The sequence below is a fragment of the Ochotona curzoniae genome, unplaced genomic scaffold (assembly GCF_017591425.1).
Source record: "Ochotona curzoniae isolate NIBS_2020 unplaced genomic scaffold, NIBS_Ocur_1.0 contig_883, whole genome shotgun sequence".
Taxonomy (NCBI): domain Eukaryota; kingdom Metazoa; phylum Chordata; class Mammalia; order Lagomorpha; family Ochotonidae; genus Ochotona; species Ochotona curzoniae.
Window position 1 is genome coordinate 63803979 of NW_024466599.1, and position 21455 is coordinate 63825433.

General features: G+C 46.3%; 2 protein-coding genes across 3 annotated transcripts in view; one reads left to right on the top strand and one right to left on the bottom strand.

The window, feature by feature from the left end:
- The first annotated feature begins 1318 nt into the window (after positions 1-1318).
- MSH6 (mutS homolog 6) lies at positions 1319-20131 on the top strand. Of its 2 annotated transcripts, XM_040993693.1 has the most exons (10): positions 1348-1671; positions 10924-11120; positions 13008-13177; positions 14157-16695; positions 17967-18232; positions 18780-18897; positions 19096-19185; positions 19417-19571; positions 19667-19866; positions 19965-20131. In XM_040993693.1, the coding sequence occupies exons 1-10, from the start codon at positions 1412-1414 to the stop codon at positions 20044-20046; spliced, it is 4077 nt and encodes a 1358-aa protein (XP_040849627.1). In that variant the 5' UTR covers positions 1348-1411; the 3' UTR covers positions 20047-20131. The 2 variants fall into 2 exon arrangements, with proteins under 2 accessions (XP_040849629.1, XP_040849627.1); XM_040993695.1 differs by lacking the exons at positions 10924-11120; positions 13008-13177 and having other exon boundaries at positions 1319-1642.
- The window catches only part of FBXO11 (F-box protein 11), a 94173-nt gene continuing 92815 nt past the window's right edge, over positions 20098-21455 (bottom strand). The window contains exon 23 of the mRNA XM_040993696.1: positions 20098-21429. Within this exon, the coding sequence (XP_040849630.1) occupies positions 21300-21429 (130 nt within the window). The 3' untranslated portion in view covers positions 20098-21299. The remainder of the gene's footprint in view (positions 21430-21455) is intronic.

Consider the following 21455-nt stretch of genomic DNA (forward strand, 5'->3'; position numbering starts at 1 on the left):
ATGTATTCGTTTTTATTTGAATGGTAGGTTTTACAGTGACAGAAGGTGAGACAGAGAGAGGTCTTCTACCTGCTAGTTACTGATGCCCCAACGGCTGGAGCTGAGCTGATCCAGAGCTGGGAACCAGGAGCTTCTTTCCGGTCTCCCACATGAGTGCAGGGGCCCAAGCACTTAACCTGTCCTCTGCTGCTTTCCCAGGGAGCTGAATCAGAAGCGCAGCAGCTGGGACTGGAACTGGCACCCATATGGGATGTCAACCCCACAGGTAGAGAATCAGCCTAAGCCACCAGTCATATCAAGACTTCCCTAGAATGGGAGGGGGGGTCACTTAACATTACCTGGGAGGGATGAGACCACCCCTCTGTGGCAGAATACAGTCCCCAAAGCACTGAACTACCTGTATCTTGCATAGGGTCTTTTCATAAGCGCAGCCGTTCAGTTCTGGTAGGTTTCCCAGGTGCTGTATTCTAAATTTACGCTCTGGGAGGAGGGGCCAAGGCATTGGCAGTCTCCCATAATCTTTCAAGAATCTGAATAGGAACTTAGTAATCACACTCTTTTATCTTGCTAAAATGTGTCTCCTGTGAATGGGGCTTCAGACCCGCCTCCCGGCTAAGGGCCTGGCAAAACTGAAGAAGACGGCCCAGGTACTTGGCTACCTGCCACCACGTGGTAGGCTTCTGACTCCGGAGTTTTGGCCATTTGGGGAATGAAAAGCACACGCAGGATCTCTCAATTTCGCGGGAGAAAAAAAACCCCTAAACCCACTATCGGACACACCTGGGCTATACCTGAGAGGTTATTGAGAATGAAATCACTTAATCCGGCATGTAAAAACGCTTGACAAAGAAAAGCTTCGCATAGCTGCAGGTTTTTAAAAATAATTATGCAAAGGGCCTCGCCCTCAGCGTTCCGCAAGTGTTTACAAAGTGCTAACCGCCGTTTCCCCCGCCCCGTCCCTAGGCGACCGCCCCTCGAACGCTAGGGCTTTCCGCCAGGACCCCTTCCGGGCCGAGTGCGGGTGCCCCGCAGGGCGCGCAGGCCACCGTGCCCACGCGGGCAGCGCCCCGGTGCCCGCCCGCTTCCGTTCCGGAGAGGGAGGGCTTTCCGGGGCCCAGAGCCCGGCCGGCGCGAGCGCCTCGGGGCCGCCGCGGGGGCCGAGCAGGCAGCGCGAGGGAAGCTGCGGGCTCCGCGGGCCGCCGGACGCAGCTGTGCGCGCCCCGGGGCGGGGCCTGGCGCGCCGGCCGCCCGCGCGCGCCGAGCCGCCTGCTGATTGGGCCCCGGAGCCCGGGGCTTCCGGCGGCGCGCGCCTCCCCCCAGGTTTCCCGCCAGCAGGAGCCGCGCGCTGGACGCGGTGCTCGCAGGCAGGCTCTCCCTCCGAGCGGACGGTTGGGCCTCGCCGAGCGCCGCTATGTCGCGGCAGAGCACCCTGTTCAGCTTCTTCCCCAAGTCTCCGGGGCTGAGCAAGCCCCCGGCCAGGGCCTCACGCGAAGGCGGCGATGCCCGGCCAGGCGCGGGGGCCTCCGCTTCTCCCGGCGGCGACGCGGCCTCGAGCGAGGCTGGAGGGCCCGGGCGCAGGCCCGCGGCGGACTCTGCCGCGCCACCGAGGACGAGAAGCTTCAACGGAGGACTCCGGAGGGCGGCTGCGGCGCCCGCGGCTGCGCCTGTCAGGTAGCAGCTGGGGTCAGGCCCGGGGCTGGGAGGAAGCGGGAGTTGAGAGAGAGCTTTTGTATTTCTCTGGTGGCGGAGGCTGTAGAGGAGAGCGGGCTGTGCAGGGGGAGAGCTCGGGCTCTCGGGGCCGCGTCGCGTTGTGGCGCCGTGGGGGCTGAGGAGACGCGTCCCGCCAGGTGCGGGGCCGGGCGGGGGAAGGGCAGGTGCGCGCCGCGGGGTGCTGGGGGTCCCCGGGGGCCACTTCCTGTCCCGAGCGTGGCTGCCCACCTGGGCCGCCGCAGTTTCCCCGCGGACTGGTGCGGGTTCGGCGGGGGTCCCTGGGCTGGGGGAGGGAAACGTTCGAGAAGCCATGGAGAGGGGGTGGGGATGGGGGTGTGTCGCGGGGCCGATGGGGCGGGGCGGGGTGTAGGCTTTGTTGTTGTGCGTCCGGGGAGGAGCGGAAAGTTCTGGGGGTCCGCTTGAGTTGGCCCGAGTGTGCGCCGCCCCAGTCTGAAACTAGAATCCTGGCTTTAGTGCGCGCGTGTCGCTGGGGGTGGGATGGGGGGGACGTTGGTGGCGGGGTCGTGTCACTGCCGTGAGTGAGTCCGCGGGCAAGGAGGGCACCATAGTTGGTTGTTTCCCCGGGCGCTGAGAGAAACTCCTACAAGGTCCTGAAGCGGCCGGTGTGGACGTGACGCCGGGACGCCTGGGACGCCTGGGGCGCAGGGCTCCTCTCGGTTCTGGGCACTTTGGACGCTCTTTGGGAGCTTGGCTGGTCTTTGGGCAGCGGCGACATTTTGAAAAATTCATTTTCACGGCATTCATCGGCTAGTTTGAGACACAAAGTGTTAATGGTGGACGGTTGAATGGTTGAGGTGAAAATGCATTCGAGATCAGAGAGCTAGGTTAGTGGTTTTGAGTAATCGATTTTGTGTGTATGGAGTGTAAGGTGTCCCGCGGGAATTCTCAGATAATTTTTTTTTTTTAAGAAGTGTGAGACTAGTAACAGGGTGGCTGTCATTTAAGAGAATCTTATAGTTGTGATTTAGTAGAACTCGTTTATGGGCAACAGCCAGTTTCGCAGTAACACCCTGGGGTAATGCCAAACGCAGGCTGTGTTAATGAATGGATTTTCCTTGCACTCAAAGTAGATGGTGCATTTGTGGTAAGGTTACACTTCACATGCATACTGAATAGCATTGTTTTTTGAAGTCTGAGTCTATGAGAGTTGGAAACAAAAGAAAACAAAACAAAACATGATCTCCAGTGAGAAGCTGGATACTAGGTTTTTAAAGGTAGGTCATTGAACTGATGTTCATGGTCCCTGCTCTGCTGGACACAGTCCGGGTCACTGTGGGTGCAGCAGTGACAAGAGGCAGTGCTGCAGCTAAGGTGAGCAGGCGCCGGGCTTTGTGCCGTACAAGATGCCAGTCTGCTGAGCTCTCAGTTCTTGTATCCCACTGAGAACAAAAGTCTGCACCCAGGGAGCCAAATCCTGCTGTGGGAATGAGGAAAGCCAGGGGCTTCTCACTCCCCCCCCCCGCTGCTGCAATACTCAGACAGTTGAACTTGCTTGGAAGTCTTTAAAAGGCTTTTAAAAGGCTGGGCCAGGCACGGCAGCTTAGCAGCTAAAGCCCTCCCTTTGCATGTGCTGCGATCCCATACGGGTTCCTGGCAGCTCCACTTCCATCCGGCTCTCTGCTTGTGGCCCGGAAAAGCAGTTGAAGACGGCACAAAGCCTTGGGACTCTGCACCCGTGTGGGGGACCTGGAGGGATTCCTGGCTCAGCTCAGCTTTGCCCTTTGCAGGCACTTGGGGAGTGAATCATCAGACAGAAGATCTTCCTCTCTGTTTCTCCTCCTCTCTGTGTATCTGACTTTCTAATAAAAGTAAATTAAAAAAAAGTGTTCAGCGTTTGATGAACAGTCATCTTCTGGTGAACAGGAGTTACTGGTTGGAGTCTAGTCTGTCCATCTTTTTATTTATGTTTCTTGGACAGACTTACAGAGGGAAGGAGTGACAAAGATCTCTGCTGATTCACTCCCCAGCTGGCTGTAATGGCCAGAGTGGAGCAGTTCCGAAGCCAGGAAACAGCTGCTGCTTCTGGGTCTCCCACGCAGGTATAGGGTCCTAGGACTTAGGCAGTTGGGACCTGGAGCAGCCAGGACATGAACCGGTGTCGGGATGATATGCTGGTGTTTGGAGGTGGAAGATTAGCCAGTTGAACAGCTGTGCTGGCCCCTAGCCTTTCCATTCTTATAATGTGTTTACAAATGTTTGTTTATACTTACTTGAAAGGCAAAATGACAGAGAAGTCCTCTATCTGCTGGTTCACTCCTCAGCGCTTCCCGGGAGCCTGGGTCTCTGCATGGCTGGTGGCGGCCCACAGGTACCCCCTGTACCACAGCGCCCTCTTTAGTTTGGCCATCTTTATGGTTAATGGTTTTGTAGGTTTCATCAGGAAGTCCACTGTGGAATTTCTGTTTTGGAAACATCTCTGGCTGAAGTGCTTGTGGAGGAGACTGCTTGGGGCGATTTGGTAATGGCAGGAAAGCTTGGGAAGGTGTTGCAGTAATGAGGAGGCTCCAGAGGCATTTGAGGGGGGGCACACAGTAAGCCGATTTGGTGGTGTGTAGAATGGTCAGGTGAGGGCAGGGAAAGGAGCCAGAATGATATGAGCTTCAAGTCAATGGCTCAGAAAAGTAGAGGCCATCCAGAGAGGGTACTTCAGAAGGCAGTGGGACATGTGTACTCTGTAGAAAGAGACTTGGGTGGGGATTGCAGACCTGGTTTTCGCCTAAATAGAGTGACAGTAGCTCCGTGTTTTCGTAAACACTTGATTTATTGGAATGGCAGAGAGCTCCCCGCTGCTGGTGCCTGCAGTGGATTTGAGGAGGGGTGAAAGTGGACGCTTGGAGGCAGGTTCCCCTCGGGGTGGGCATCTAGGGGGAGCTGAGGGTGGGGCTTGGGTGCTCTGATGGAGCTGCCACACAGGCTCCCCGTGGTTAAATGCACCCTGTGTGGTAGCCCGGGTCAGCTGCTCGGCTGTTAGCAGGCCTGCGAGCTGTGGGCGAGACTTCTGATCATCTCACTGTGACTGTGCACAAACCTTGGCTGCTGTCCCATATCTGTCCCATGTCAGTGAGGTCACTCTTACCTCTGTTGATGACAGGTGCTAGAGAAGTCTCTTGTGACAAATGTCTTAGACTCTCAATAAAAGATTTATTTACTTATTTGAAACTCAACTTTAGAGACACAGGGAGAGACAGAGAACCTCTATCCGCTTTTTCACTTTCCAAAATGGCCCCAGCAGCCAGATCTGGGCCCATCCGAAACCAGGAGGTCTGATCCTCTTATGTGTCTCCCTTATGGGCGCAGGGGCCCAAGCACTCAGACCGTGCTTGACTGCTTTCCCAGCACAGGAAGGAACTGGATCAGAAGTGGAGCAGCCAGGGCTCTGAGCAGCAGCCATATGGGTTGTTAGTGCTTCTGCCTGCCACATCACCAGCCCTTACTGGTATACTTAAATTGTGTATACACATGCACATACACTCATATATATATTTTTTTAAGGCAGTTATGGAGAAGAGGGAGAGTGAAATCTTCTGGTTTACTCCCCGGTGGCCAGGGCTGGAGCCACGAGTCTGGTGCTCCTCCTGTGACTGGCAGGAACCCAAGGTCTTGGGCTGATCTGCTGCCTTCCCAGGAGCATTAGCAGGGCACTGGATTTGAAAGCTAAGGCCGACCTGGTCCCAGGCTTACTACACACCAAACTATAGTATCGCCCCTGGGATATTCTTTTTTTTTTTAAAGATTTTATTTTTATTATTTTTTTATTGGAAAGGTGGATATATAGAGAGGAGAGACAGAGAGGAAGATCTTCCGTCCGATGATTCACTCCCCAAGTGAGCCGCAACGGGCCGATACTATGCCGATCCGAAGCCAGGAGCCTCTTCCGGGCCTCCCACGCGGGTGCAGGGTCCCAAAGCTTTGGGCCGTCCTCGACTGCTTTCCCAGGCCACAGGCAGGGAGCTGGAAGGGAAGCGGGGCTGCCGGGATTAGAACCAGTGCCCATATGGGATCCCGGGCGTGCAAGGCGAGGACTTAACCACTTGCGCCACCGCGCCGGGCCCGGGATATTCTTTTTTATTCACCATTTTTTTAAAGCTTTACTTCTTCCACGTGTATTGGATGACACAGAGATATCTTCCATCGCTGCTGATAATGCTTCCCAAATAGATGGCTTCAGTGCTCAGGGCTGGGCCTGGCCAAACAGGAACCTGGCACTCCATCCAGTTCTCTGACATGGGTGTGTCAGGGACCATCTTCCACTGCTATCCCAGGCATCTTAACTCTAGCAGGGAACTGGATGGCTTCACAAGCCACAGCTTAACTCACTGTGCCACAGTGCTGGCACACAGATTTTTGTGGAGCAAATCTAAATCTCTTCACATCTGTGACTGTTAAGCCTTATTTGAGAAAGCAAACATGATGTAATTTAAAACAACAATTAAAAGAAAGAAGGGAGATAGCCCTATCTTCCATCCAGTGATTGGCTCCCCAAGTGGCTGCAACAGCCCTGCTGGGGGTCGGTCTGGAGCTTCATCTGTGTCTCCCGTGTGGGTTCAGGAGCCTAAGCACTTGATTGGTGTCTTATGCTTTCCCAGGTGATCAGCAGGGAACTGGTTCCACAGTGGGGTAGCTGGGACTCAAACCAGTGCTGATGGCTTAACACAGTACACCATTATGCCAGCCCCTGACTTACTCTAGTTAAATGGAAGCTTTTACGTCGTTTTGACTGTCAGCTTTTCCTCTTACCCTTTTTCCCACTGGTTTTAAAAATCCCAAGAATACCATATATTTGAGATGGATTGTTTAGAACTTTGTAATTACTTGCAAAGCATGATTAAATTTCATTTCTTTCTATAAAAAAATTCCAATATTTTGGTATTCCAGCTTGGTTTATTTGCTAGATGGAGCAACGAGGAGCTGGGGAGAGTTCTTCCATCTGCTGGTTGACTCCCTAGTTGGCCACAACAGTCAGCTCTGGTCCAGGCCAATGCTGGGTGCCGTGAATGCCATTCTGTCCCACAGCAGGGCGGCAGGGGTGGGAGGCAAGCTCCTTCTACCTTTGCAGGTGTGTGGGTAGGAAGCTTGATGGGAAGTGCAGTAGCTGCATTTCCAAGAGCATCCGTGTTGTAGGAAAATGCAAATATTTGCATAGGTTAAAATGTTACTTTTATTAACATTTTTGAAAATGTCACAAGTGTTGGATGCATTTTTTCTAAAAAACCCTTAAAAATGAAAGTTGACACTTTAAAAATATTAGATGTGAAAATTTTCCTTAAATGGAGTTAAGAAAAACTTTATTGAGGAATATGAAAAATATCTAGCTTTATTACATACTACAGTTGATAACCTGCTGAAATCTCTTTCTGGCTCAGAAGCCACTATTTCTTGGGCTAGGATTTTTAAAGAGCGCGTTTTTTTTCTGTTCTTTTTATTTTTGAAATTTATCATACAGTTTGTATAGTCTGGGAATCCCTTAAAGAGCACATTTTATCTTCAAGCTCTTTACCGTTGAGGGAGCTGTGTGTTACTAATCCTTCCAGTTGGCATTTAGAGCCTGCTTGCCCTTTCTCCTCTCCTGTTCCCCACTCAATTCTCCTGCCAGTGTTGGGCCACTCCTAGAATGGCCACAGCTGCCAGGCCTGGCCCAGTCCTGAACTCCAGCCAGCTCTCACATGTGGGTGGCAGGATCAGAAACCAGAATAACCAGGACCTAAACTGACATGTTGACATGGGATGTGGACATTCTGAGCAGCAGCTTAACCTCCTGGACCACAAAGGCTGCCCCAACCAGCTATTTTTTAGTGGCATTTTATTTTATTTTTTAAAGATTTATTTTTATTGCAAAATCAGATATATAGAAAGGAAGAGAGATAGAAATATCTTCCATCCGATGATTCACTCCCCAAGTGAGCGCAACGGCTGGTGCTGTGCCGGTTGGAAGACAGGAGCCCAGATCCTCCTCCAGGTCTCCCACGCGGGTGCAAGATCCCAAGGCTTTGGGCCTTCCTCGACTGTTTTCCTAAGCCACAGGCAGGGAGCTAGATGGGAGTGGAGCTGCCAGGATTGGAACTGGCACCCATATGGGATCCTGGCGTGTTCAAGGCGAGGACTTTAGCTGCTAGGCCACTCCGCTGGCCCTCCCTCCCCCTTTTTTTAATATTTGAATGGCAATCTAATGGATTCCCCATGTTCCCACAACCACCAGGCCTGGTCCAGGATGAAGCCAGCACCAGCCTAGAGCTTGTTGGCAGGGACTCAGGTACCTGAGCTACCGCCTGCATCTTCCTAAGATGGACATTGGCAGGAAGTTGGGTTCTAAAGCTGAGCCCAGGTCCGCTGACTGGAGTTTTGTGTGTCCTAAGCCACATCTTAACCACTGCACAAAATGGCCACCCCCATTTTTGAGGTCCTGAGACTCTGAATACTATGTAAAGCCTTTTCTACTATATTGGTATGAGTTTTGAGATAACCTTGGAAGTCTCAAAGTTTTTCCTCTGGGATAAAACTGGGATAACATATATGCCAAAATCAGTGGGAGGAGGGAAAGTCCTAGAGCCTTTGAACTGTACCATAAATAAAGAAACAAAACTACTCTCAAAGATTAAAAATGTTTTATACCAAAAATATATACCAGAGTATTGCTGTCATACTAAGATTATAAGCTGAAATTAAAAATGTTTTCCCTTACCTGTTTTTTTTTTTTTTTTAAGATTTATTTACTTTTGGGCCCAACTCAGTGGCCTAGCTGTTAAAAGTCCTTGCCTTGAATGCGCCAGGATTCCATATGGGTGCCAGTTCTAATCCCAGCAGCCCCACTTCCCATCCAACTCCCTGCTTGTGGCCTGGGAAAGCAGTCAAGGACAGTCCAGTGCTTTGAGATCCTGCATCAGTGTGGGAGATTTGGAGGAGGTTCCTGGCTCCTGGCTCTGGCTTGGCACAGCACTGGCCGTTGTGCTCACTTGGAGTGTAAGTCATCAGACGGAAGATCTTTATATCTCTCTTCCTCTTTATATATCTGACTTTTCGATCAAAATAAATAAATCTTTAAAGCATTTTTATTTACTTTTATTGGTTCACTCCCCAAGTGATTGCAACGGCTGGAGCTGAGCCAATCCAAAGCAGGAGAGAGAAGTTTTTTTGAGTAGCTGAGGGCTCTAGTGAAGGGGCAAGCCTGCAGATGCTTTGTGGAGATGTTTGAGGTTTGACTCTTGGTTGATTTAGCATGAACCTGAGGCAGTGTTTGTCACCTGTGTAGGTCATCATCAACTTCTGTTGAGAGAATGTAGGGAGCTGTGAAGGCCCTTAAAACAGCACAGTCAGAAATCATGATGCTGCTTGCGTTTCCCTATCTTAAGATTTCTATAATCAATGTTTTAAGTTTTTATTTATTTTTTTAAAGATTTGTTTATTTTTATTGTAAAGGTAGAGAGAGGAGAGACAGAGAAGATAATCTTCCACCTAATGATTTACTCCCCAAGTGGCTGCAATGGCCGGTGCTACGCCAATCCGAAGCCAGGATCCAGGAACTCTTCCATATCTCCCACACGGGTGCAAGGTCCCAAGGCATTGGGCCGTCCCGGGCTGCCTTCCTAGGCCACAAGCAGGGAGCTGGATGGGAAGTAGAGCTGCCGGGATTAGAACAGGCACCCATATGGAATCCCGGGCGCATTCAAGGCAAGGATTATAGCCACTAGGCCACCGCACTGGATCCTTAAGTTTTATTTTTCCTTTGAAAAATGAAATTCATTTGAGAGCAGAGTGAGCAAGCTCCTACATAATGGTTAACTCCCCTAAAGCGTACAGTGACACGAGGCCTGAGCCTGGGTGGAAGCTGAGGCACGGGAGATCTCAGATGGTGTTAAACATAATTTGTAGTAACCAGTCTCTTTGGAGCTTGAGCCAGGAGCCCAAGGCACTATGGAATGTGGTTAAGTGAGTTTTAATTCCTAAGCCAAACACCCTGCTAAGCGCTCCTGTCTTATGGTTTGTGATTCAGGCTAAATCAGGTGACTTTCATTAACTAAATGCTGTTCAAAAATATAACCAAAAAGATTTTGTGATGTGCTGAATTTTGTAGTGGTTCCACAGAAACATAAAGGAGGGCCCAGTGTGGTAGCTAGTGTCTAAATCTTCACCTTGCATGTGCCAGGATCCCGTATGGGTGCTGGTTGTATCCTAGCTACTCCTCCTCCCATCTAGCTCCCTGACTTAGGTGGTGGATCTGGAAGAGGTTCCTGGCTTTGGATCGGCTCAGCTCCAGCCGTTGCAATCCTTTGGGGAGTGAACCAACAAGTGAGAGATCTTTGTCTCTCTTCTCTGTAAAATTGTTTTTCCAATAAAAAATTTTTTAAGGACAAGAAAATCTTGGTTTTTATTTTTAAAACCAAGGATCTGGGCACATACAAAGCGAGGACCTCAGCCACAAGATACTGGCTCCAGGACTGAAATCTTGGTACTTAATACTTGGCCAGGATTATCAGCTCTCTGGCTTTTCCATCCCGAGGGGTGTGCTGTTAGCTAGCTTCTCCCCCGTGGGGCTGAGTGAGTGAAGACAGAATTGTTGTTTTGATTTTGGTCATGCATATACTGCCCATGCACTCATTTGTGCCTTGAGCTTTCTCGTAAAACTCGCTTGGGAGCAAAGAGGATAGCAGGGTTCTATGTAGTTTTGTAGTGCTTGCCACACATCATGGTTTAACAGGAAGCAAGTTCCAGGCACAGGCTAATGGGTTAGCTAATTAGTGTAATTATGTAATCAGGATATTTTAATGCCACAGGTTAGCCTGCTTCAGAAAATCTAGAAAATTCAGAAAAGTTGAAATCATGAAAAAGCCATGATTTCAGCTTTTCACACTAAAAAAACCAAACTTTTTAGTGTACTACCATCTGTAGTTACAGGCACAGCTCCCTGTGATTCGGAGAGTACGTACTACTAGCGTGTGCCTTTCTCCTGGCACCAGAGGCCTACTGCAGTGCCAAGTCTTGGAGATTCAGAGACATGGTTTTTCACTTTACTTCCATCTGTGTCTTGCGAGTTAAGTATTGTATTAGCTGGCTTAATTTTAGAATTTGTGTTTGAATAGTTGCTCTAGATTTTGCAGGTAAGTGGTACCTTCCTTGGAATTGGATTTGCAGGTAATGGCCTTTAAAATAACCTTATACCAAATATTAACCAAATTATGTATTTCTTTTTGACAATAGTTGTGACTTTTCACCTGGTGACTTGGTTTGGGCCAAGATGGAGGGCTACCCCTGGTGGCCTTGTCTGGTGTACAACCACCCCTTTGATGGAACATTCATCCGCCAGAAGGGGAAATCGGTTCGTATCCATGTACAGTTTTTTGATGACACCCCAACAAGAGGCTGGGTTACCAAGAGGCTATTAAAGCCGTACACAGGTAAGAGGGTTATGGGTGGCATGATTGCAGTGGACGGGGTGATGGGTGATAGATCCCAAACAGTGAGTTGGAATGTATTTTGCCACAATAAATGACAAGAGTGGAAAGTGTGAAAGATTTTTGGGCATGGGAATAAAGCATAGCTTAGGAGAAGCGTGTAGCTGGTCTTCAATTTATTTTGTGGGATGGAGTTTTTCTGTTTGATTTCTTTTGAGTGGCTTAGAGTGAAATTATGTCTTTATGGGGAGAAAAGTCATCTCATGACTGGCATTAATTACCAGAGTACGAAGTTCAGGATTAGAAGGCTGGAGTTTTAAACTGTCTCCATGTTGAAGGAACCAAATGATAGTGTAAACAATAGTGTTCAGGATACTCAGCGTGCAGATGAGCGACAGTGTCTGGGAGTTGGAGACCGCATTGCCTGGCCTCCAAACTCCTCCATCACAGCCCTCAGCAGTTCCTTAGAATAGTCTCTTCAGTGACCTGAGACAGTAGCGCTAACAGGGGCAACATCTCTTCAATGAGGCAGGAGCTGTAAAAAAGGGTTTGTGTTGAGACCCTTTCTTAACATTATGCTTCCAAGAAAAACTGACTACACCTTTACATGAAACTAGTTTCCTCCTAAAGATAAGTGCAAGTGAAGTGAGAAACAGAGCGCAATAATCAGGTTCAGACTTTGTGTTCAAAATATTTCTTTCAGAATCCAGTTTTAAGGGGCTCATGCTGTAGTGTAATAGGCTAAGCCTCTGCCGGCAGTACCAGCATCCCATATAGGTGTGTGTCAGTTTGCTGGGGCTGCTCCATTTCCAGTCCAGCTCCCGGCCTGGGACAGTAGCAGGTGGCAGCCCAAGTCCTTGATCCCTGCACCAAGTGGAAGACCCTGGAAAAGCTCCTGACTTCAGGTTGGCTCAGCTCTGACCACTGCAAACACTGGGGAGTGAATCAGTGGAATAAAAATGTGTCTTGGTGATTAGCCTTTAATAAAAACAGTAAAATACAGTTTTAAAGTGTCTCTGTGTTCAAGTTAGAGCTCAAATTTCATTAAAATAAGCGACAGTTCAACACACTAAGCAAGAAGATAAGGAACAGAGCTCTCCCAGTCTAATGGGGTATGACTGAACTCTTTGCCATGTGCGTAATTGGCCTATTTCTCCCCAGACACAAATATGGAAACCATATTTGGAAAAGAACTTGAATTGGTCGAAAAGCAAAAGATTAAAAACATTGCCGTGTTTATATTCCAAAAAAATGGAATGGCCTACATATCTATGCTGTAATCACAGCTTAATGTGTCTTACAGCTGCATCCCCTGCACCAGCTAGCCAGTGGTAAAATTGTTCTGGATATATTTGATCCAATCTCTGCTTTACAAGTAAATCTAAAACAAGAATGCAACAAAAAGGCCTTCTTTTTTCACCCATGCCTCTCTGCTTATTTGTTGCAAGATTTATTTGGAAGGCAGAATTAAGGGAAGTGGCGGGGTGGGTGGGGATGGGAGGAAGAATCTCCTAGCTCGCTCCCAGTTACTTGCACTGGGCCAGGCAGGAACCAGGAAACTCCCATCTTGGTGTCCCACATGGATGGCAGGGCCCAAAGATGGGCCATTATTTGTTGCTTTCCTATGTGCTTTAGCAGAGAGCTGGATCAGAAGTGGAGTAACTGGAACTAATTGGGATGCTGGCATCAGCAAATAGTGGTTCTGTGCACTTAGCCACAACTCTGGTCTGTGTGTACTGGTTTGGGTAACCCAACAGGTAACCATGGGAGTTAAACTTGGTAATTTCAGGTTCATTGGTAGCCTCTCCTTGATTGTTGTCATTCTTTTGGGCAAGTGCTACAGGTTGAGCCAAAGATCCAACAAGATCTTGTTTATGAATCTATTTCTAGGTTCAAAATCAAAGGACGCCCAGAAGGGAGGTCATTTTTATAGTTCAAAGCCTGAAATATTAAGAGCAATGCAACACGCAGATGAAGCCCTGAATAAAGACAAAAATAAGAGGCTTGAGTTGGCTGTGTGTGATGAGCCCTCAGAGCCGGAAGAGGAAGAAGAGATGGAGGTGGGACACTGCTGTTTTTGCCATTAGGACTGGGGGAAGGGAAGGGAGAGACTGGTATTTTCTTGTTACATATCTGTTAGGTGTAAGACGCACACATGTACGCACCTGCATTCCAGGGATTGTCGTTTATTTAAAAGATACACAGCTAGCACCTCCCCACTTGTTCACAAGCCTGCTTGGAGGACGAGGCTCTGCAGGTAGCAGTGCCATTTTGGAAAGCAGCAGTCAGCCAGGAACAGTCTGGTTGTGGTCATGGAATCAGGTAGTAGTCCTTCATAGAAGGGTGGACCCAGGTCCTGGGTGGCAAGTATCTAGGTTGATGCTTTTCATTTTAATAATTTTTGTTGCATCCTGCATTAATAAAAAGTAAATAACTACAAAATACAACTTGGACTTCAGATGGCAACCATCGTTGATAATTAGTTCACTTAAAGTAGATAAGAGGTTAAGAGGTATGGTCTCTAGTTCAGGAAATTAAAGTACCCTATCCCACAAGAGATTGTTTAGCTAAAGCTTGATGTTTTATTCCTTATACATGAAATAAGGAATAAGATAAGTTAAATATGATGGGTGTTTTCATCTTAATATTTAGGGTTGTGGTTAGGGGCTGTGGCATTAATTGGAGGTTGAAAACTTGCTGTTAACTATGAACAACATTTAGCTTGCTACTTAAACACTTCAGCTATAGCTGGTCTTTAGAGAAGCGAGCACTAGCACCATTATAGATGGCTTATTTTTTTTTACCCTAAGTGTATAAAATGGTAAATCTCAAAGTATGTCCACTCTTGTACTTGTGACCTGGTGACAGTACTGAACTCACTTGAACAGCAATCTCTGAACCTGTGTGACACTTCTTGATTGTTAGGCAAATCTGAAATTGGTTTCTTGTGGAAGCTTATGAAGTTGGAGGTGGAGAGTCCCAGCACAATTTTCCAAAATGTGCCAGCCATTTTCCAAATATATTTTCCTTGCCTGGCAGGTAGCTGCAGCTAACACATCAGAGAAGAGTGAAGAAGATAATGTAATTGAGAGTGAAGAGGAAATGCAGCCTAAGGTGCAAGGATCTAGGCGAAGCAGCCGCCAAATAAAGAAACGAAGGGTCATTTCAGACTCTGAGAGTGATGCTGGTGGCTCTGATGTGGAATTCAAGCCAGACGCTAAGGAGGAAGGGAGCAGTGATGAAATCAGCAGCGGGGGGTGTGACAGTGAAAGTGAAGGCCTGGACGGTCCCATCAAAGCTGCACCCAAGCGAAAGAGAATGGCGACGGGCAATGGGTCTCTTAAAAGGAAAAGTTCAAAGAAAGAAGTATTGTCAACCACCAAGCGAGCATCTGGCATTGCAGCAGAAACCAAGAGCACTCTTAGTGCTTTTTCTGCTCAGAATTGCGAATCCCAGTCCCAGGCTAGCGGAGCAGCTGATGACAGTGGTCGGCCTGCTACCTGGTACCATGAAACTTTAGAATGGCTTAAAAAGGAGAAGAGACGAGACGCGTACAGGAGACGGCCTGACCACCCTGACTTTGATGCATCCACACTTCATGTGCCTGAAGATTTCCTTAATTCCTGTACTCCTGGCATGAGGAAGTGGTGGCAGATTAAGGCTCAGAACTTTGATCTTGTCATCTTTTATAAGGTGGGGAAGTTTTATGAACTGTATCATATGGATGCTCTTATTGGTGTGAATGAACTTGGGCTGGTATTCATGAAAGGCAACTGGGCCCATTCTGGCTTTCCCGAAATTGCATTTGGCCGTTATTCAGATTCCCTGGTGCAGAAGGGATATAAAGTAGCACGAGTTGAACAGACTGAAACCCCAGAAATGATGGAAGCAAGATGCCGAAAGATGGCACACATATCTAAGCATGATAAAGTGGTCAGGAGGGAGATCTGTAGAATCATCACCAAGGGTACACAGACGTACAGTGTGCTGGAAGGTGATCCTTCTGAAAACTACAGTAAGTATCTTCTTAGTCTGAAGGAAAAAGAAGCAGATTCTTCTGGCCACACTCGTGTGTTCGGTGTGTGCTTCGTTGATGCTTCATTGGGAAAGTTTTTCCTAGGTCAGTTTTCAGATGATCGCCATTGTTCCAGACTGAGGACTCTAGTGGCACACTATCCTCCAGTACAGGTCTTGTTTGAGAAAGGAAATCTCTCCATGGAAACTAAGTCAGTCCTGAAGGGTTCATTATCCTCTTCTCTTCAGGAAGCTCTCATCCCAGGCTCCCAATTTTGGGATGCAGGCAAAACCCTGAGGACTCTCCTTGAAGAAGGGTATTTTACAGAAAAGGTAAACGCGGACAGCGGGGTGATGCTACCCCAGGTGCTTAAGGGCATGACCTCAGAGTCTGATTCCATTGGGCTCACACCAGGAGAGAACAGTGAGTTGGCCCTCTCCGCTCTTGGTGGTTGTGTCTTTTACCTCAAAAAATGCCTTATTGATCAGGAGCTCTTATCAATGTGTAATTTTGAAGAATATATTCCTTTAGACTCTAATGTGGTCAGTACTGCCAGACCTGGTGCTATCTTTCAGCCCAGTCAGCGGATGGTGCTAGACGCAGTGACCTTAAACAACTTGGAGATTTTTCTGAACGGGACAAATGGCTCTACTGAAGGGACCCTGTTAGAGAGGATCGATTCTTGCTGTACTCCCTTTGGTAAGCGGCTCCTCAAGCACTGGCTTTGTGCCCCACTCTGTAACCCTAACGCTATCAGTGATCGTCTAGATGCCATAGAAGACCTCATGGCTGTGCCTGAGAAAGTCTCCGAAGTTGTAGACCTTTTGAAAAAGCTCCCAGATCTTGAAAGGCTGCTGAGTAAAATCCATAATGTCGGCTCTCCTCTGAAGAGCCAGAACCACCCAGACAGCAGGGCCATAATGTATGAAGAAACGACTTACAGCAAAAAGAAGATCATTGATTTCCTTTCTGCTCTGGAAGGATTTAAAGTCATGTGTAAAATCATAGAGATTATGGAAGATGCTGTCAGTGACTTTAAGTCTAACCTCCTGAAGCAGGTCATTACTCTGCAGACCAAAAATCCTGCAGCCCGCTTTCCTGATTTGACTGCAGAGCTGCACCGATGGGACACAGCTTTTGACCACGACAAAGCACGCAAGACTGGGCTGATTACTCCTAAAGCAGGCTTTGACAGTGACTATGACCAAGCTCTTGCGGACATAAAAGAAAATGAACAGAGCCTCCTGGAATACTTGGAGAAGCAGCGCAGTCGAATTGGTTGTAGGACTATAGTGTACTGGGGGATCGGCAGGAATCGTTATCAGCTGGAAATCCCAGAGAACTTCACTACACGTAACCTGCCAGAAGAATATGAATTGAAATCTACCAAGAAGGGCTGTAAACGATACTGGACCAAAACTATTGAGAAGAAGTTGGCCAGTCTGATCAATGCTGAAGAACGGAGAGATGTATCCTTAAAGGACTGCATGCGGCGACTCTTCCATAACTTTGATAAAAACTACAAGGACTGGCATTCTGCCGTAGAGTGCATCGCAGTGTTGGGTAAGACTTTGTTGATTCCTAAGTGACAAGTTGCACTAAGGGGGCTTTCAAAATAGTCCATGGATTAATGCACATTCATGCATATTTCCTGCCACTCAGCAGAATGGCTAAATGCTTAAAATTACGAGTAGCCCTCCTGCCTTCAGGTTTGGGTAACTGAACAGAAAAGACTGATAGAGGGTCTTGAGGGAAACTTTCCCCCCCCTTTATTTTTGACAGTCTTTACATAGATGATTAGGACACAAAGGGTTAAGGGCTACAGGAAAATGGGTAAAGTGAAAGCTTTATTTTTAGATCCAATTTCCTTTTTAATTGAACTTAGTGATTTAAAAAAACAGTTTGAAAACCAGAGAGGAGAGCGGTGACCGTGGTCTTCCAGCCTCTGGTTCATTCCCCAAATGGCCACAATGACCAGAGCTGAGACCTTAATCTGGGTCTGCCTGGGGGGCGCAAGGGCCCAAGGAGTCGGGACCATCTTCCATCGTTATCCCAAACATGTTAGCAGGGAGCTGGAACCTGAACCAGTGCCCATATAGGATGCCACTATGGCAAGTGGAATCCTAGCCCAGTGGCCCCAGATTTACTTTTTATTCTGTGTGTGTGTGCGCACTGTAAAAGATGGATCTTCCTCATGTTAGGCAAAGTTATTATACTTTGTTCCCCTGAGTTATTTTAAATGCCCTGATTTATGCATATAGATGATGCTAACCTTTTCAAAAAGCTCCCTTGCTGTTTTGCACTTGTTTATGTCCCATGAATAATTTCTTTGATGAATACTGCCATCTAGATTGGGTTTTCAAAATGGTTATTAGCTTTTTAATATACCGTGACAGAATCACAGGGTTTCATCCAGAGACAGGTAGTTTAGCTCTGTGTTGTATGTTGTTGTGGGTTGTCATACATTGGTTCAATGTCTAGATTTCTCATGTGGTCACAACAGCCTGATTTCTTGACCGCTTACTGCATCCTCCCAGGGTCTGCCGTAGCGGGGAGCTGGGAGCTGGTGTTGAACCTAGTCATATCTGCACTGTCAGGCCTGTTTCCTCCCAGTAGTCTTCCAGTCCTGATATTGGAGGCTCTATGACCTTTGAGGGGAGAGAGATCTTTGGGTCAAAATCAAAGTCACTTAAGTAAGTTTTTATGTGTTGGGCATTTTTGGATGAATGTTAACCATGGTGTCAACTGTTAGGTGACAATATGTGGTACTACGTTGACTATAGCATACTGCCTGTGAAGGAACAGCAAATTAACTCTTGTTGCCTCTCTAACAGATGTCTTAGTGTGCCTGGCTAACTATAGTCGAGGGGGTGATGGCCCCATGTGCCGCCCAGTAATTCTGTTGCCAGGAGAAGACACTCTTCCCTTCTTAGAGCTCAAAGGATCACGCCACCCCTGCATTACCAAGACATTTTTTGGAGACGACTTTATTCCTAATAACATTCTGATAGGCTGTGAGGAAGATGAGGAAAATCACAAAGCCTATTGTGTGCTTGTTACTGGACCAAATATGGGCGGCAAGTCTACCCTCATGAGACAGGTAACTGATTCTCACTTTGTAAACACTGCAATGTTACATAAAATGAAGTCTCTGGTGTACTAGAAGAAGTGCCTTGTGTTATAAAAGTGGTAGCTCTTGATGAGTGTCAAGCCAGGAGGTACTTTGACTTGACAATTCAGGAGTATAACAATAAGAGCTGTATGAAATCATGTTTGTGGGAATCTTTTTAGGCTGATGGCCAACTTCCTCAGATGAAACTTGGGAAGTGCTTTTAGGGGGAACATGATGTGGCTTTTTGATTTATCTGGGGCTGGTTGCTTGCCCTGCTCTCCTGCACTGTTTGCCACTCATTTGCCACTGAGAACACATCAAAAAAATTCAGTGGATGTATCCTTTGAAATGAATTAATTTGATCCAAAAAGTGAAGGAGAAAGCAGTTTTGAAGAGCTCCCAGGTTAATTCCACTCTGTGGCTTGGGTTAGAAAGCAGGCTCGAGTGCTGTATCTCTCAAGGGTTTTTTAAGTTTGTTGTCTATAGGTATTTTTAATACCAATCATAAAAAGACCTTTTCCTCCCTCATTCACAGGCTGGCCTATTAGCTGTAATGGCCCAGATGGGTTGTTATGTACCTGCTGAAGTGTGTAGGCTCACACCAATTGATAGAGTGTTTACTAGACTTGGTGCCTCAGATAGAATAATGTCAGGTGAGTTTACTTTTTCCACCAAGGGATTTAATGATCTGCCTCTTAAATTTGACTTTAGTGCTTCAGCTGCAGTTTAAGAATCTCAGATTCTTGTCACTTATGTAGCTTGTGCTAAAACTCAAACCTGAAATTGGGATCTTGCTAGGTTTATTATTAACATGACCATGTATTTGATTTTTGTGACTTTTTTTTTAAAAGGTGAAAGCACATTTTTTGTTGAACTGAGTGAGACGGCCAGCATACTTAAGCATGCAACAGCACATTCTCTGGTTCTTGTAGACGAATTAGGTAAGACATTTAAAACATTATGTGAAGCACAAGAGGGCCTTTACTCTTACCTGAGTGAGATCAGAAGGGATCACTTTTTAAAATAACTTTAACTCCACTTTACACCCCAAGGACTGCTTGGATGGATCTGTTCATAGAATCCTGATTCTCTAAGCTTGTTTTGAACCTCCTGCACAGCCTTTTTGATGTTACAAGGCAGATCGTATAACATGCAATGTTCAACTTTCACAGGAAGAGGTACTGCAACCTTTGATGGGACAGCAATAGCAAATGCAGTTGTTAAAGAACTTGCTGAAACTATTAAGTGTCGGACTTTGTTTTCTACTCACTATCATTCATTAGTAGAAGATTATTCTCAAAATGACGCTGTGCGTCTAGGACATATGGTATGTAGAAATAGTTTGTAATCAAAAATTTGGTTTTTGAGACAAAATGGGCACATGAATAGAATAGCTAATTAAGCTTTGTTTTTGTTTTTAAGGCATGCATGGTAGAAAATGAGTGTGAAGACCCCAGTCAGGAGACTATTACCTTTCTCTATAAATTCATTAAGGGAGCTTGTCCTAAGAGTTATGGCTTTAATGCAGCAAGGCTTGCAAATCTTCCAGAGGAGGTCATTCAAAAGGGACATAGAAAAGCAAGAGAATTTGAGAAAATGACTCAGTCACTACGGTTATTTAGGTAATTATGCATTCAGCAGACTGCTAATGGTTGGGAGGAAGTAAAGGGGTGGGGGATGGCCAAAAGTATAAACTAAAAAAATTTTTTTTTAATTTAAGGGAAATTTACCTGGCTACTGAGAGGCCAACTGTAGATGCTGAATCTCTCCGTAAGTTGCTGACTTTGACTAAAGAATTATAGGCTACAACTGGAAACTTTGACTTTTGACGAAGTTGGTAAATTCACACAACATTATGATCTAATAAACTTTATTTTTTAAAAATGACCATTTTTCCATTTTCTTTCTAGGAAATTAAACCCTTTTAATTCTTATCTACCTTCTACATAATGGTTATTGAATACTCCACAATATATTAAGTCTAGATGTTATGGTACATGCATACACTTTCAGGCTGTTTATACCCACTGTCACCAATACACATAAATGGGGGGAGGGGTTATGAAACTGTATAGGGCTGTATATATATACTTGTCTCAGCTTAATGCAGGAAATTGTGAATTTCCAGCAGTTTTGTCTAAACTGTTCAAAAAAAAACTATGAACAGAGCTCCAATACAGGACTGTTTTGAGGAGACTTTCTAAAGTGTACTTTAAAACATAGTAGTTTTTTACCTTTCACAAAACTGAGTTACAAGAATACTTTTGTTTTACAGTGCATCCCTTCCTAGGAAGTCTCATTAAAACACTCACTTTTTCTAAAGGGCAGGGTGATTTTGAATGCTGCACAGGGTAGGAAAGGAAATAATAGTCTTAACTTTTTCTTAAAGGATACCAGAAACATTGCTGGATATAATTTAAGATTAGTGTTTTCTCTTTCATAGAAAGAACGTACATACTGGGACATGAGTACAGTTACAGCAAGTCTAGGTGTGCTAACAAAACAGGGCACATTCAAGTACAATAAGATTTTGCTTGAAATTAAAAACAAACTACATGAGATTAAAGCATTAAAATCATATTTCTCAATCTGAATACATGTTTTTAAAAAATTCAAAAGAAACGCCAGAAGTGCTAGCTCACATTTTTACCATATTACAAAAGCAATTGGTACCCATGTCCATAAAGGCAGCAACAAAGCTGCTTGTCTATTGGAGATTACTACTGCAAATTGGACTGCATTCAATGCTAGTTGTAAAAACACCAGCTTTTCAGAAGTTGGTATCTGTACAAAATTGCAGCTTATTTTCTTCACTTCTGTCCCTTCAAAAGTCTTTACACCGTAATGCTAAAACACCCAGCTTTGAGATCCTGAGTCAATATATTGCCACTTTCTTTTTGGTAGCTTGAGCTTCATAGTGTCAACTGACCTTGTGTATCCATTTTTTTTAATACAGTCTGTTCCTGTAGCATGGGCAAATATTTTAAATCTTCTTCCAAAAATGTTTTAAGTTATGATGTTAGAATGGCAGGACTTTTTTCTTTAGGGAAGGAATTCAGTTGTGCTGCAATGTATTAGATTCTATAGGTGGAGCAGAGTCATATAGTGTATCTGTATCATGTGTAGGCTCACCAGCTAATGTACAAGGGTTAGACAGTGTTCCAGCACCACAGTCACAGAAAAACCTAAAGCAAAAATGAAAACCCAAAAA

Bases quoted from the DNA above. Each gene is read 5' to 3' on its own strand.
- MSH6 (XM_040993693.1), top strand. From the start codon at position 1,412: ATGTCGCGGCAGAGCACCCTGTTCAGCTTCTTCCCCAAGTCTCCGGGG. The intron at 1,672-10,923 runs GTAGCAGCTGGG...TTTTGACAATAG, and splicing joins CCCGCGGCTGCGCCTGTCAG to TTGTGACTTTTCACCTGGTG. The intron at 19,572-19,666 runs GTATGTAGAAAT...TTTGTTTTTAAG, and splicing joins CTGTGCGTCTAGGACATATG to GCATGCATGGTAGAAAATGA.